At 41.3% G+C, this 13,620-nt stretch overlaps 1 protein-coding gene across 1 annotated transcript in view; it reads left to right on the top strand.

Moving 5' to 3' along the window:
* LONP2 (lon peptidase 2, peroxisomal) overlaps positions 1-13,620 on the top strand; it is an 84,574-nt gene that overhangs the window by 62,158 nt on the left and 8,796 nt on the right. The window contains exon 12 of the mRNA XM_070388468.1: positions 8,842-8,984. Within this exon, the coding sequence (XP_070244569.1) occupies positions 8,842-8,984 (143 nt within the window). The remainder of the gene's footprint in view (positions 1-8,841; positions 8,985-13,620) is intronic.

The following is a 13,620-nucleotide window of genomic DNA, read 5'->3' as shown; positions in this document are numbered from 1 at the left end:
CATTGTAAATCAACTGTACTCCAATAACATTTTCAAAAAAAGAATGCAGTAGGAAAATTCAGAATAATTCAGCAAACCATAATTGAATACCTGTTTCGTATGAAGCACTTGTGATGAATTGATGTGGTAAGATTAGAGTTCCTGTAATCTGACATTTTGCAGGTAGGGGCTCTAGGGTGAAGTTTCTTATCCTGGATTGTGTTCCTTAAATGTTAGTCGAGTTATGGGTGGTGGTTATGTACTCTTTCAGTTTAAAAGGCATTCCAGTGGGAGCTTTGATTAGAAAGGTAATTTGACACTGTATGATGGTAGATCTTGAATGCAACTCTTGGAAGTTAATTTGTTTAATTTGTAATGAAAACCTAGTAAAGATATTTAAGTCTGGAAATAATGTAATTAGAGTCGTAATTTGAAAAATTCATTTACAAAGAGTGAATAAAATGAATAATAGGAAACTAGGAAGAGAAACCAAATTAGAAGGCTCTGTGATAATTCATGCAAGAAGGCTGTCATTTATAAAGTTCCTGCTGTTTGCTAGACTCCTTCCTAAGCACTTTACATGTATTTACTCATTTAATCCTCTTAATGATCCTATAAGATAGATATTATTTTTAGGCCCATTTTACAGATGAGAAGACTAAGGCACAGAAGATTAAATAAAGTCCCAAGGTTCACAGCTAGTAAATGTCAGATTTTAATTTAGGCTGAACAGCTCCAAGCCTAACCTTAGAAGCTATACTATGATTTCATTATTCCTATATATCCTGTATCCATTATTCCTATAACTACTATTTGCAGTGTACATACCATTTCTCTCTTTTCAGATGAGGAAATGGAGCTTAAAGGGCTTAGGGAAATTAACAGTCTGAAAATGAAATTTAAAAGGCAGTTCCATTTACAGTAATATCTAAAAAACTTAAATACTAAAGAATAAATCTCACCAAGGAGGCAAAAGACTGGTAGGCTAGAAACTACAAAACATTGATGGAAAGAAATTTTTTAAGACCCAAGTAAATGGAAGGATATCCTGTGTTCATGAATAGGAAGACTTAACATTGTTGAGATCTATAGATTCAATGCAGTCTTTCTTCTAAAACTTCAACATCCTTTCTCAGAGAAATGGAAAAGCCAGTCTTCAAATTCATGTGAAATTTCAGTGGGCCCCAGATAGCCAAAACAATCTTTGAAAAAGAACAAAATATAGGATGCACATGTCCTGACTTTGAACTTTCTACAAAGCTACAGTCATTAGGTGGTATGGTCCTGGCATAAAGACAGACATGTATAAGCCAGAGGGACAAATAGAACAGAAAGAAAGGCTCACATATGTGGTCAGTTGATTTTTAATAAGGATGCCTAGATCAGTAGGGAAAGCAAAAGTGTTTTCAGCAAACTGATGCTGGGAATACTGAATATTCACATGCAAAAGGATGAATTTGGACCTTTACCTTATAATATATATAAAAGTTGACTAAAAATTGATCAGTAACCTAAACTTAAGAGCTAAAATTATTAAGCATCCAGAATAAAACAATGGGGAAATCTTCATGACATTAGATTTGGCAATGACTTCATGGATATGGAACCAAAAGCACAGGCAACAAAAGTAAATAAGTAAATTGAGCTTCATCAAAATTAAAAACTTTAGTGCATTAAAAGACGTAAGAAAGTAAGAAAAAAAAAACCTATAGAATGGGAGGAAATATTTGCAAATTATGTGACTGACAAGAGATTGACATCCAGAATGCATAAAGAACGCCTACAACTCAACCAACAAAAAACAACCCAGTTCAGAAATAGTCAAAGGACTTAAATAGACACTTTTTCCAAAGAAAATGGGCAAATGGCCCGTAAGCACATGGAAAGATGCCTGTCATTGTTAGTCACTAGATAAATGCAAATGAAAACTACAGTGAGCCATTACTTCATACGCAGTATGATGGCTGTAATGAAATAAAATGGAAAGTAAAAAGCCACACATCGGTGAGGTTGTGGAGAAATTGAAACATTTGTGCAGTGCTAATGGGAATATAAAGTGGTGCAGCTGCTGTGGAAAACGGTCCATCAGTTCTTCAGAAAGTTAAACATAGAACTACCTTGTAACCAGGCAATTCCACTTTTAGGTATGTATCCAAAAGAGTTCAAAGCAGGAATGATAGCAGTGTTCATGGCAGCATTATTCACTATAGCCAAAAGATGAAAACACCCCAAGTGTCCATCAGCAGATGAATAAACAAAATGTGGTATCTGCATATAATGGAATATTATTCAGCCATGAAAAGGAAATTTTTGATGTATATTCTACAACATGACTAGACTTAGAAAATATTAAGCTTAAGTAAAACAAACCAGACCCTGAAGGACAAATATTATAGAAGTCCACTTAATATGCAGTTGCTTGGATAGGCGAATTCATTGAGACAGAAAAGTAGAATAGAGGTTGCCAGTTGGATGTGGGAGTGAAAGAATGGGAAGTTACAATTTAATGGGTTCAGAGTTTATATGCAGATGATAAAATTTCAGGTATAGATAGTGGTGAAGGTTGCAACAACATTGTGAATGTATTTAATGCCACCAAATTGTACAGTTCAAGTGGCTAAAATGCAACAATATGTTACATACATATTCTCATAATAAAGAGAGTTACCCCCCAGAAAAAGGAAGTTTCCCCAAATCATACCAACTTCTAAGAAATGGACCACAAATCCAAGCTGTCTGACTCCAAGGCCTCTTGGAGATAAAGAGGATCAGTTGTGCCTCCTGGATGTTTCTGAGGATCTACCCCAAATCAGGAATACCGAAAATGGGAAGTTCATGTTTTTGTATCTAAAGCAATTTGGTGTATCTGTCTGAGGCCCTAAAGTCTTTAAATCTAAACATGTCAGCTTAAGGGTTGACTCCTGTGGGAATCGGTCACTTTTTAGAAAGATTTGTTTTTGTTCAGTATTAAAGGATAATGTTTAATGGCAAAATCATCACTGTTATACAGATATAAAATGAACACATGTTAAAGATTTAAATGAACTCATTTATTAATGAGAGAACCAGTAAGATCGATCATAATAAGATCTGGTTCCATGGAGAATTCAAAACATAAACATCTATATAGGTGATCAGGAATGCTGAAATTAATTTGCAAAACCAGCTTCTTGGGAAAGGGAGAGGACAAAATACTTGTTCATTTCTGTGGACAGGAATCATCTCTGTTACTGTTAGTTTCCTACAGCTTACAGGAAGATAGCTGCAAGGCACCAAGGCACGGCCTGGAAGGATGCACTGGGCCGCTCGCCCATAATCTGTGTTTTGCTCTTTTTTAAGTCTTTCACGGTTTTTTCTGACAACAGTCGTAGAAGGGAATGTGTATGTGATGGCAGATGAGTTTATTATTTTCAATCAGGAAAAATTAATCTAACCTCTAAATTTGCCACCGGGCTACTTGTCAAGGAACTCCTGAGCTACAGGCAGCTTTCCTCAACCCCACTTCAGGTAGAGCAAACTGTGCCCTTAACCGGACATCCAGAGTCCTGAGGCTGTCTGTGATTTACTGTGGACGTCAGGAGATTTGCTCAATCTTCCATCACTTTCCTGGAGTATAAAATGAAGGATTGGACCAGACTTTTTACTTTCTGCCTAGTTCTTAAATTTTAATGGATCATGGTTCCATCCTGTACTCGAATTTCCTGACACTTCCTGAATTCTGCTAAGCCTCAGAATGAGATCTGGACGTTCTTGGAAACATCGTATTAGTATGACAGGAACAGGTAGCATTTGTTCCTTTGGAGAATTAACCCTCTGTGTCTGAGTCACCCCTGTTACTTGATTGCTGGTTGCAGTCAACAGTATTGTACACCCCATCCTCTCTTCCATCCCTACCCCAAATGAGTTAAAAAAAACCTTTATTCATGAAAATGAATGCTTTTTATTTCATAATCTAGAAGAAGGGGTTCGTTTTATGTCTATACCACAAAATGTAGCTTTTGAACTCATGAGAGTGGGCTATTGAGTGTAGCATATGCTTCAAGTTAAGCAGAATATGGAGAATAATAAGTGATACCTGCAAGGTTCTGTCTTGAGTAAAGATGATTGTAGATAACCTGGGGCTGTGTATGGTAGGATGGATTTTTCTTTCTGCCACATTCTGGGCAGTAAGCGGTTGGTGTTGGTACCTGTTCCTGGCCTCTGCTACTTTCCCTTGGTTGGATCACTTGCTCAGAGACACCATTTGCTGCAAGATTTGTTCAAAAGGTAAGAAACCTTTTTTTAAACAAACAAGAAAGCTACTGGACTTTGCTGAGGTATTACACCCCTGTTCTTCCTCCTGTCCTCCTCTTCTCTTAGGACCTTCCATTGTCCCTCCTTCCCACAGTGATTCTTTGGTGCTAGGGCTTGTTTATGTAAATCGTGTTCCTCTGATGGGAAAAGTGGTTGGGAAGTATCACCTGATCGTGTCCTGGTGACAGCTGCTTTGGAAGGCTGACACCCACCCGCTACCCCTCGCCCCAGGAGTTCTCAGCTATAGAATATCCTTTGGTAGTAGCTGTGGTGACATCAGGTTTTGCCCTTGCTGTACCAAGGTCCACATTTGCTGTGCTGGCAGAGTTTGTGCCTTGCAGGTTCAGCCTCTGGTGCTGTCTGCTTATCTGCCACCTTCATGCCTTTCAGCCCCTTGGTTATGCCCTGACCACCCTGGCTATGTCCTGAGTTAGACTCAGGACGGGCTGATAATACTGATGAGAAACATGGGGCAGAGTCTTGAGTCTTGGTATCTTTTTCTATTTTCTTAAATAGAATAGAAAAAATAATTTATGTCATCCCCTACGGTCATGTGTGGTCAAAGCCCTGGCTGTGGGACCCTGGGTGGGGTTGGGGTGCAGAAAGCATTTTGTTTTCTTCCAGTGAAATGGGCTATGGAATAAGACACGTGGGTCTTAGAAGTCTGTGTTAAATACTGCTCTATATAATTCAGTTTTTCATTTATGCATAGTAAAGCTTTTAGCATTATCAAATTCTCCCAGCAACTCTCTAAGGGTTACTATAATAGTTATGGTTTTACTGATTGGAAAACCAGGTATGGAGAGGTAAAGTAGCTTTTTTCAAGGCCAACTAGGAAGCCAGAGCCAAGATTGGAGACTTTTATTTATTGACTATCTCATCATGTAATCTTAACCTCATAACTCAGGGAACAGCTTGTATTAACATTTTGGATTATATAACTTCATTCTTACATACTTTTATATTAGTAAGATTCATGGCATGAGAAGGCTTTTCTTGCATCACTTAAAAACACTTAGGGAAAAAAATTATTAAAAAAGAACACTTAGAAAGCAGTTTTAGTGACTATATAGTATTTTATTAGATCCATGGGTGTACCACAGTTTACTTAATCATGCTCCTAATGTTACATCTTTATATTGGATCTAATTTTTTGCTGTTAAAAATAGTGCTACAGTGAGTAGATTTGTTATCTAAACATTTGTTTAAAGTTAAAGATAGGTTCCTGAGAAATAGAATCACTGAGTGTGAGATTATGAATATTTAGGGAACTTTCAGTATATTGACAAATGGCTTTCCAGAAAGATTGAATCAACTTATATTTCCATAAGCAGTAGTATTTGAGAAGATCTCTCCATTCTCTTTAATGTTGAAGAAATGTTTGTCATTTTTCTTAAACTTTATTGGTTACTTTAATTTGGTAACCAGAAAATGTAACTTGGCTTTTATAATTTAAACTTCTTGGGCTTCCCTGGTGGTCCAATGGCTAAGACCCCAGTGCCGGGGACCTGGGTTCAATCCCTGGTCAGGGAACTAGATCCTCACTGCAACTAAGACCCAGTGAAGCCAAATAAATAAATAAAAATAAATATTATTTTTTTAAAAAGCTTCTTGGTGAAATAATCATTTTTTCATGTGACTGTTACCCATGTGTTAAGAACCACTGTTTTACCCCAAGATAAGGGCATAGAAGAAAGTTAACTGTGCAGTTCCAGCAGGAAGGATCTGTGGGACAGGGCCCTTGTCCTCTTGTTGTTTGCTGTGCCTTAGAAAGTCCATCTGGCATGAATGTTGTGATCTGGGGCAAGGCCAATTATGAGTCCCAGGGACTCTGCCACTGTCTTCTCTTGGTGCTGATCCCTTCTGACAAGGGAGAACGGGGCATTTGAGTTGAGTACTGAAAGCTTATTCGAGGACTCAGGGTTCAGCTCTAACCTGGGCCTGATTCCTGGAATGGCATGTTGGTGAGATGACGTTTAATGAGGAATCAAAGTGTACACTCTGTGTACACTTCCTTACATACATTTCCTTACTCGCTTTGTGTTACGCAAGGTACAGTAGGGGCTTCCCTGGTGGCTCAGTGGTAAAGAATCCACCTGCCAATGCAGGAGACACGGGTTCAGTCCCTGGGTCTGGAAGATTCCTGAGGAGGAATCTGAAGAAGGAGGAAATGGCAACCCACTCCAACACTCTTGCCTGGAAAATCCCATGGACCGAGAGGAGCCTGGTGGGCAGTAGTCCATGGGGTCACAAAAGAGTCAGACACGACCCAGCAACTACACAACATCAAAGGTGCGGCAGATGGCTCTTGAAATCTGGTGCCAGCCTGTCTTTCCTGATTGGCTGGCACCATTTCCTTGACATGAAGCTTTAGTTCTCTAGGCTTGTGTTCCATGATGGAACATTTCAAAGCACAGATTAGTTTTAAGGTTATTGCTTTTTCATCACCCAGCTGCTGTGCCTAGAGCCTGGAGTGAATGGCCATCCTTTGCATTGTAAGGTCTAGTCGCATTAGAAGTAGCTCTCCCCACCCCCACCCCCTCTGTGCTCAAAGCACTGAATTCACTACTCCACTTGGAAAGCGATGGGATGTCCCAAAGCATTGATTCCATAAATGTGGATTGGCTTTCACCCATGCAGTTTTCCTTCCTCCTATGATAGTGAATTCCAGACTGGCAACTGTAATCAGATCTCAGGAAAGCCCGACACAAAACACAACAGGCTAAAGAAACTTGCAGCCTCTTCTAGGCATCAGCTAGAGTTTCAGAGCCCTTCATTTTTAGTGTACGGTAACCCTAGACAGTAGTGCTTTTTTTTCTGTGCATTAATTTTAATTAAGCAATGACACCTGCTTTCTGTTCCGCTCTGAGATCTGTGTGTAGCTAAACTGTAGATTTAAGTGCCTTCCCACCCTCGATCATTGATGTTGCTGCAGACAGAGCAGCAGGCACAAAATCTCCCACGTGCCACCGAGTAACCCAGGAATTGCTCGATTTTGTGGAACAGATAAGTAAGCACTGTAAGAAGTTGGAAAGATCAGGGAAGACTTCTCAGAATCTGATTGAGCCAAAGATCAAGTGACATTGCAGAAGTAGGACTGTGAGATTATCTGTAAGTTAACACCCACACTTGGGGTACTGTGTGTGCATTGCACTTTGCAGTCTACAGAGTTTTCTCTTTAATTCTTTGTATAAAGTCAAGTAGCCAGCAGGTAGGAAAAAGTCTGAGCTGTTGTCCGTTTTCACTCACGATTCAGTCTTGAAGAGGAGCCCTGTAGGGTCCAGCAGGAGAGTAAGCCAACAGAGGCCTTCGCCCTGACTTTACAACAAGGCCGCAAGACACGGGCATCTTTTGGGGACACTCCAGGATGTGTCCAGTTATCATTGGAGTCTAAAATTAAGGTCTGATATTATTAAATGTATTCAGTAATCACTTTTGAAAAGAAAAGAGTTAGTAGAAAATAATACTTTTAAATTCATGATGTATCAGAATAGAAGGATCATAGCAAAGCTAGAATAAATACATATGGAATATACAATGTTTAGGTGACTTTATAATTATCATGTATTGTATGTTAATATATACAGTAATCATCTCCAGAAGGAAGGGTGTATGTAAAGAAAGTAATAAAGGAAAAATGTTTTTAAAACACTTTGTGAGACAGAACAAGAGCTAGAAGAATTATGACAGAACTAAAGGAAAAGAAAAGCAGGGAATGAAGCTGAATAGAGCCAGATATTTCGTGCATTTTTAAACCTCTTCTCATTTTCGGTTTCTGGCTATAGACGTAAGTAACATTTTTCTTTACTCAGATTGAAATTACAAAGACCAGTAGAGAAGGTCTTCTAGGGCAGCTGGCTCCTGTTCCCCGGATGTCTAATCCCAACCACAATGAGTCAGTCCTTTGACAAGATGTCAGCAACCAGGGCTCTTAGGCAGGTAAAGGAAATGGTCCATTATTATAGGGGTTTCAAGCCAGGCTTCATGTTCTCTTACCAGGCACTGACAATTATATTTGTTTTTATTGGAAAATAGTAACCTTGGAGTTGAGCTGTATGTTTACACAAGAGGCATTGCTTCTATGGGTTCTGTCATTTCCAAGTTCTCGTTGCCCGATAGAAATGGGACAGCTGATGGAACTCCTCTGAAGAAGGGCTTGAACAGTTTAAATTGTGTTGATTTCACAGAGAATTGTACACGTTGATCTGTGCATCTGACCCTTGAGTGTCTGGCCTCTAAGGGCAAGCAGTTGAGTAGTACCAGGCATTGCTCTTAGCTGAATATAATGGTTGAAAAGAAGACAGGCAAGGTTGCTGCCTGGGGGAGATGAGGACAAGCAAGTAAGAGTAACTGAACAGAGCGACGCACTGTGCCATCCTCAGGGGCTCTTGAGAGACTGATTCTTCTGTTGTGTTCCACAGGTACACAGGGTGAATTTTTGTGCCTCAATACATGAATAAAGGTGACTGAACTACTAGAAATCCACTGAGCTTCTGTTTGATGTTTGCTGATAATGAATTCTCATCCTGTACATCTCTGAGTGTTCTTGAGTAAACTTTTCTCCCTTAGGTTGCAAAGAACACCTCTTAGAAGATGGAAAATCCGATCCTGTCAGTGACACTACCGACTTGGCCCTCCCACCTGAAATGCCAATTTTGATTGACTTCCATGCTCTGAAAGACATCCTTGGGCCCCCTATGTATGAAATGGAGGTGAGCATTCTTGTTTCTTCGTTGATACCCACCTGTTAACTCTGTTGGTTGCCTGATAGATTGGGGAAGAAATAGGTTTGGCTATTTGGTGAGGCTGAATTTCGTCTTCAGATTGGAAAATTGTTTTCTCTCTAGTATTAAATGTTGGTACTTAATGTGATAATAGGGCTGCCCAGGTGGCACCAGTGGTAAAGAACTTGCCTACCAGTGCAGGAAACCTAAGAGATGTGGGTTTGATCCCTGGGTTGGGAAGATCTCCTGGAGGAGGGCATGGCGACCCACTACAGTATTCTTGCCTGGAGAATCCCATGGACAGAGGATTCTGGCAGGCTACAGTCCTTGGGGTTGCAGAGTCAGACATGACTGAAGCAACTTAACACAACACAATGTGATAATACATATGGCTTTTGCAGAGCCCCAGAGACCCTGCCTGGGTGCTCTTTTAGAAACCCAGTCTGATCTTATTCTTTTCATTCAGTTCCATTTTAAGAACAGTGTCTCTGACCCCTCCTTAGAAATTCTGTATTCCTATTTATGTGCTTTAATTAAGGATTCTTCCTCTGTGCTATCAAAGGCTTGGCAGAAGGCCGTAGGGAAACAGCCTAGTACATGATACCTAAGGACATGCGCCTGGCTTTAGCTTCAGGCTGCTCTAGTGCAGACCAGATGGCATCTTTCAGGGTCTGTTCTTCCATCGTTATTACTAGTTCCCTTCAGGTTAAATCCACGTGCAAGTCCAGCTCTGTGTTGTTCTTGCTCCCCTAACCATGCCTCATAGTGGGATGCCAAGCCATAAAGGCCTGGGAGCAGGACTGAGTCAAGGCAACTGGGTGGAAATAGGTATTTGAAGCTGTGATTACTGAGGTATGGTGATGTATTTCATAGGATGCTTATATAAACATTGATGAAGCAGTTACTAGAAAAATATGTATGTACTAATGAACTTACTAGCATCTTTCTTCAGAAGCTTTCCCATCACCTTTTCTGTATAAAGGGGAAAAAAATTTCAGACAATATATCTGGTAAGTTAAGCAGAAGACAGTCTCCCATCCAGCATTTCAAACCACTCCCAGTAAATATGAATTTCCTCAAATCTTAAAACTGAGGGGAAATAGTTCCCAAAGCCGTCTTGTTTATCTGTTTAAACTCTGAGGTGATCATTTAGCTAATGAGCCTCTACAAAGCGATCAGCTACAAGAACAGAGCACATTTGACAGTAAATGCGGTCCTGAACAGTAGAATCAGAAACATTATTTTGGTTATTTGAATCCTTAAGATACTGTGGATTTAAATTTTGAAGTGTTGAAAGAAGTGGAGCAAAGCTTATCTTAGTTGAGAAAGCTGTTTCCTGTTCCGAGTAAACCCAGTGATTTTGTGAGTGAGGATGGAGACAGGTTCTGCTCCTGCATGTCCAGCGGGCTTCTTGCTCTTGGCTTTCAGAACAGTCTGTGTCAGTTGTTCTTTGGGAATTTACACCAGAGCAGTTAATAAAAACAAAGGATGGCTCCTTGTTTCTGTTGCATAGACCCTTCTCTCCCAGCCACATCTGCTCCTGTTAGGTTTGGAAACATTGCTGACATTCTTGGAGCTTTAGCGGAGAAAGAGCCAAAGGACAGAAAAGAGAAATTTTATAAACACTGCTTAACAGCTCTGTTTGATATCATTACAAAAATGATTTTATTCTTTTTGTAGCATCTGAGCTATTACATATGAACACTTATACCAACACGAATCCTGTAGCCATTTTCCCATCTATAAATAGCATCTTAGAATAGAAGGTCCGGTGTCTGGGAGTTTGGAACATTTTGTTCATCTTTTCCATAGCTGAGAAAATTTATGCTGGTGCAGGGGGTTTCTTTCTCTACCTCTAGTGGTCTGATGACCATCACCCTCTGCCCCAACTTTTGCATCTATGAAATAAAGATTTATGGAACATTTCTTTATTATCCACAAGGGCTTTCTTTGTGCTCGGGGTCATCCATTTTACACACAGGAAAAACCTGTGTGTGATAAATGAATCATGCAAAGTCACAGAAGGTGCAGTTAGTGAAGCCAGTCTGCCAACTCAAATCCAGCATTCTTTCCCCTCGCCTAGAACACCCTGCAGCCAAGTTGACTCCTGCCCTTTCCTCTCTGCTGCAAAAGAATTGGCTTGAAGTACAGCAATGTAACATAAAGGCATACCTGCTCTACCTCAGAGTTTCACTTCTATTCTTACCAACTGTGGTGCTCTGTTTTGGACTGGGAGGTATAAATTATAGAGTTGTTAGAAAATGGAGGAGTTTTAAAGTCCTGGGAAAAGGATACGGCATTAAGAGCAGGGAGCCTGGGAAGAGGCCCTGAACAGTTAGGGTCACGTAGGAGAAGAGGAGCCTTCACAGCAGAGAGAAACAGAAGGAGCAGGCCATCAGGTAAGAGCAGGACGAGGATACGGTGCCGCCATGAAAACTGAAGAGGAAACTGTCTCAGGAAGCAGGAGCGTGTGGGTGTGTCTGCTGTCTGTGTCCTGGATCTGACAGCGTGGAGGGTGTGGGCGACCTTGACAGAGCAGGTTCACAGGGAGGGATGAGTGTGTGAAGAGGGTCTGGACCATGCGGAGCAGAAGGAGGTTGCCGGGAACTCCTTCTGCAGTTCGACTCTGATGGACCGCACACAAGTGAGGTGGCTGGAAGGGACAGTGGAGGTCAGAGGGAGGGGGTTACACATGGCAGCCTGTTTGCTAATCAGAAGAATCCCATAGAGTTGGACTGAGTTTGCTGGAGAGAGAGGTGGTACCCCGGGAGCAGAGTCTCTGGCAAAGTGCTATGGGAGGCGGTATCTGTGATGAGGATCCCTTGTGCGACGGATGATGGAGAAAGGGCCAAGGAAGAGATGATAACACTGGAACAGAGGCATCTCGGTGCCCAAAGAGAGTGGTGAAGCTGGGACAGAGCTGGTGTATAACATGAGGATAGAGTTGGTGGTCTTGAATACAAGTGAGCTGGAAGGATAAGAAAGTGAGTGGTCAGGGAAGGGAGTGGTGGAATTCAGATTTCAGAGGCTGTATGGCTGCTCTTGGCAGTCAGAACCAGGAAAAGGGTGGCTGGGTTAGGTTGAGGAGTATGTTTAGGGGTCAAGGAGGTGTTTAGAGACAAAGAAACCAGGTTGCATGAGTCTCAGGTACTTGCTGAAGATGGCTAGGATGATGGCGGGACTCAGGGTGGCCAGGAGGGAGAAGAGTGGTTTTGAACATAGAAGGAAGTGGGCAAAGTATGAAGATGGGAAATCCAGCCACCATAAACGGGTCTTGGCAAGAGGAGGAAGAGGCCTGTCACTCACAGGATGAACCCCTCCCCCAGGACTGTACTGGCGCCATCTGATGCAAGGGAGTAATTGTGTGTCAGTTTTTAGAGCTTGGTGAGTTAACGTATATAAAGTACCCACCATGGTACCTGTGTGGATGCATTTGTGCTGTCATGTCCGACTCTGTGACTCCATGGACTGTAGCCCATCAGGCTCCTCTGTCCGTGGGATTTCCCAGGCAAGAATACTGGAATGGATTGCCATTTCCTTCTCCAGAGGATCTTCCCAAGCCAGGGATTGAACCCGAGTCTCCTGCATTGGCAGGCAGACTCTTTACCACTGTGCCGTCTGGGAAGCCCACCATAGTGCCTCATACGTGCTAAAAAAATGAAAAATACTAGTTTGTGCAACCACCGTGTACCCTAAAAACACATAGACCCATGCCTAGTCACAAAAGTAAAAGTCCCTGTGACTTTTATTATAAGCCTCATTATTATTTGCTTTAATAACATAACCATCCCTTACTGTACTTTCAGTTCAGTTCAGTTCAGTTGCTCCGTCATGTCCGACTCTTTGTGACCCCATGGACTGCAGCACACCAGACCTCCCTGTCCATCAGCAGCTCCCGGAGTTTACTCAAACTCATGTCCATTGAGTTGGTGATGCCATCCAACCATCTCATCCTCTGTCATCCCCTTCTCCTCCTGCCTTTAATCTTTCCCAGCATCAGGGTCCTTTCCAGTGACTCAGTTCTGCACATCAGGTGGCCAAAGTTTTGGAGTTTCAGCTTCAGCATCAGTCCTTCCAATGAATATTCAGGACTGATTTCCTTTAGGATCGCCTGGTTTGATCTCCCTGCAGTCCAAGGGACTCTCAAGAGTCTTCTCCAACAGGACAGTTCAAAAGCATCAATTCTTCGGCGCTCAGCTTTCTTTATAGTCACTCTCACGTCCATACATGACCACTGGAAAAACCATAGCTTTGACTAGACAGACCTTTGTTGGCAAAGTAATGTCTCTGCTTTTTAATATGCTGTCTAGGTTAGTCATAACTTTTCTTCCAAGGAGCAAGAGTCTTTTAATTTCATGGCTACTGTGCTTTACTTTTATTGAAGATGAGTCTGCAAAAATATGTTAGTACCAAAAAACGTCACTGACCTAGCAAACTAACAGGGAGGAGGAATGACAGGAAGGCACACTTCTGCTCGTGTTAACATTCCTTTAGAATTCTCTCGGCGGGTTGAAAAAGGAGTTCCTGAACAAATGAGAAACTTCGTCTAGATTTCAAATTTAGGAACAGTATCATTAGTCACTTTTTCATATATAATAACAAGATCAGTTAAATCCACTTAAAA

Source organism: Bos mutus, chromosome 18 (assembly GCF_027580195.1).
Source record: "Bos mutus isolate GX-2022 chromosome 18, NWIPB_WYAK_1.1, whole genome shotgun sequence".
In the NCBI taxonomy this organism is placed as follows: domain Eukaryota; kingdom Metazoa; phylum Chordata; class Mammalia; order Artiodactyla; family Bovidae; genus Bos; species Bos mutus.
This window is presented reverse-complemented; position numbering and strand designations above follow the sequence as displayed.